Here is a 2,097-nt window from a genome sequence, read left to right as displayed (position 1 = left end):
ACACACACACACACTCTCTCTCACACACACACACACACACACACACACACACACACTCACACTCACACTCACACTCACACTCACACACACACACGCACACTGCCCCACAGCAAACAGCCAGATTCCCAGTAACTGTATCCATGTACAAACATGTCTGGAACTGCAGCGAGTCAACTGTACTACATTAACAACTGTTAGAAAGCAGGACTGAAGCATGTTTAAAACAGTTTTATGTCTTCAGCTAATTGAAGCTACTTTCGTCTCGATATCATCGTTTATTAATAACTTTAAAAGTGAACAGTCTAGCTAGGAAGCCAGCCGTGTTGCTCGTACTGTACCTGTCCACAGGTGAGCGCATGACCGGCGCGGAGCTCGACCCTCTCCAGCGCCCGAGTGAAGATCCAGAGCGGCACAGAGAGCAGCAGCAGCAGCAGGGGCCACACACTCATGACGCTCTCACACACACACACACACACACACACACACTGATGCTGTCTGATTCAAACTAACTCAACAGCTCCAGCCACTGTTCTGAGACAGAGACAGAGAGAGAGAGAGAGAGAGAGTTTAAAGCTTTTGGATCTATGGCTTCTGGCAAATCAAATATTAATTTGTAGCATCAATACTTAAAAAAAAAGTTACAGCCTTTAATTTTAAGTACAATCAACGTATCTAAGTCACCTCAACTTAAATGAAACTGACTTTTAAAAAAAGAGTTGAATCCTGTATAACATTGCTGAACTTTTTTTCCTTGATCATATTTTTACAGTGAAAAGAATCGCTATTTGAACACACAATCCACACATAACTATATCTTATAACAGTATAATATAACATATAAAGCATATAAATATGTATAAAGCAATTTGAAAGAAATGAAAGCTGCCGTATTTTATGTGTGTTTATGTATAATGTTTCATGGCCGTTTATGAAGCCATTTAAAGCATGATAGAGCAGCTGTAGATCAGGAGGAGAGACTCACCTGTGTTCCTCAGGAGCGGCTGCTTCGACAGGGAACTGTTCAGAAGAACACACTTCCTCCTCCTCCTCCTCCTCCTCCTCACCCAACAGCACAAACACCTCACACTTTTACACAAACAAGAACACGCTTCCTCCTCCTCCTCCTCCTCCTCCCCCAACAGCACAAACACCTCACACTTTTACACAAACAAGAACACGCTTCCTCCTCCTCCTCCTCCTCCTCCCCCAACAGCACAAACACCTCACACTTTTACACAAACAAGAACACGCTTCCTCCTCCTCCTCCTCCTCCTCCCCCAACAGCACAAACACCTCACACTTTTACACAAACAAGAACACGCTTCCTCCTCCTCCTCCTCCTCCTCCCCCAACAGCACAAACACCTCACACTTTTACACAAACAAGAACACGCTTCCTCCTCCTCCTCCTCCTCCTCCCCCAACAGCACAAACACCTCACACTTTTACACAAACAAGAACACGCTTCCTCCTCCTCCTCCTCCTCCTCCCCCAACAGCACAAACACCTCACACTTTTACACAAACAAGAACACGCTTCCTCCTCCTCCTCCTCCTCCTCCCCCAACAGCACAAACACCTCACACTTTTACACAAACAAGAACACGCTTCCTCCTCCTCCTCCTCCTCCTCCCCCAACAGCACAAACACCTCACACTTTTACACAAACAAGAACACGCTTCCTCCTCCTCCTCCTCCTCCTCCCCCAACAGCACAAACACCTCACACTTTTACACAAACAAGAACACGCTTCCTCCTCCTCCTCCTCCTCCTCCCCCAACAGCACAAACACCTCACACTTTTACACAAACAAGAACACGCTTCCTCCTCCTCCTCCTCCTCCTCCCCCAACAGCACAAACACCTCACACTTTTACACAAACAAGAACACGCTTCCTCCTCCTCCTCCTCCTCCTCCCCCAACAGCACAAACACCTCACACTTTTACACAAACAAGAACACGCTTCCTCCTCCTCCTCCTCCTCCTCCCCCAACAGCACAAACACCTCACACTTTTACACAAACAAGAACACGCTTCCTCCTCCTCCTCCTCCTCCTCCCCCAACAGCACAAACACCTCACACTTTTACACAAACAAGA

At 46.9% G+C, this 2,097-nt stretch overlaps 1 protein-coding gene across 1 annotated transcript in view; it reads right to left on the bottom strand.

Moving 5' to 3' along the window:
• LOC107728803 (interleukin-17 receptor C-like) overlaps positions 1-452 on the bottom strand; it is a 7,855-nt gene extending 7,403 nt beyond the window's left edge. The window contains exon 1 of the mRNA XM_016539076.1: positions 339-452. Within this exon, the coding sequence (XP_016394562.1) occupies positions 339-449 (111 nt within the window). The 5' untranslated portion in view covers positions 450-452. The remainder of the gene's footprint in view (positions 1-338) is intronic.
• Positions 453-2,097: the final 1,645 nt, after the last annotated feature.

The sequence above is a fragment of the Sinocyclocheilus rhinocerous genome, unplaced genomic scaffold, assembly GCF_001515625.1.
Source record: "Sinocyclocheilus rhinocerous isolate Xijiao unplaced genomic scaffold, SAMN03320098_v1.1 scaffold2412, whole genome shotgun sequence".
In the NCBI taxonomy this organism is placed as follows: Eukaryota; Metazoa; Chordata; class Actinopteri; order Cypriniformes; family Cyprinidae; genus Sinocyclocheilus; species Sinocyclocheilus rhinocerous.
Note: the sequence above shows the minus strand (reverse complement) of the source record. Positions and strands in the feature narration are given on the sequence as shown.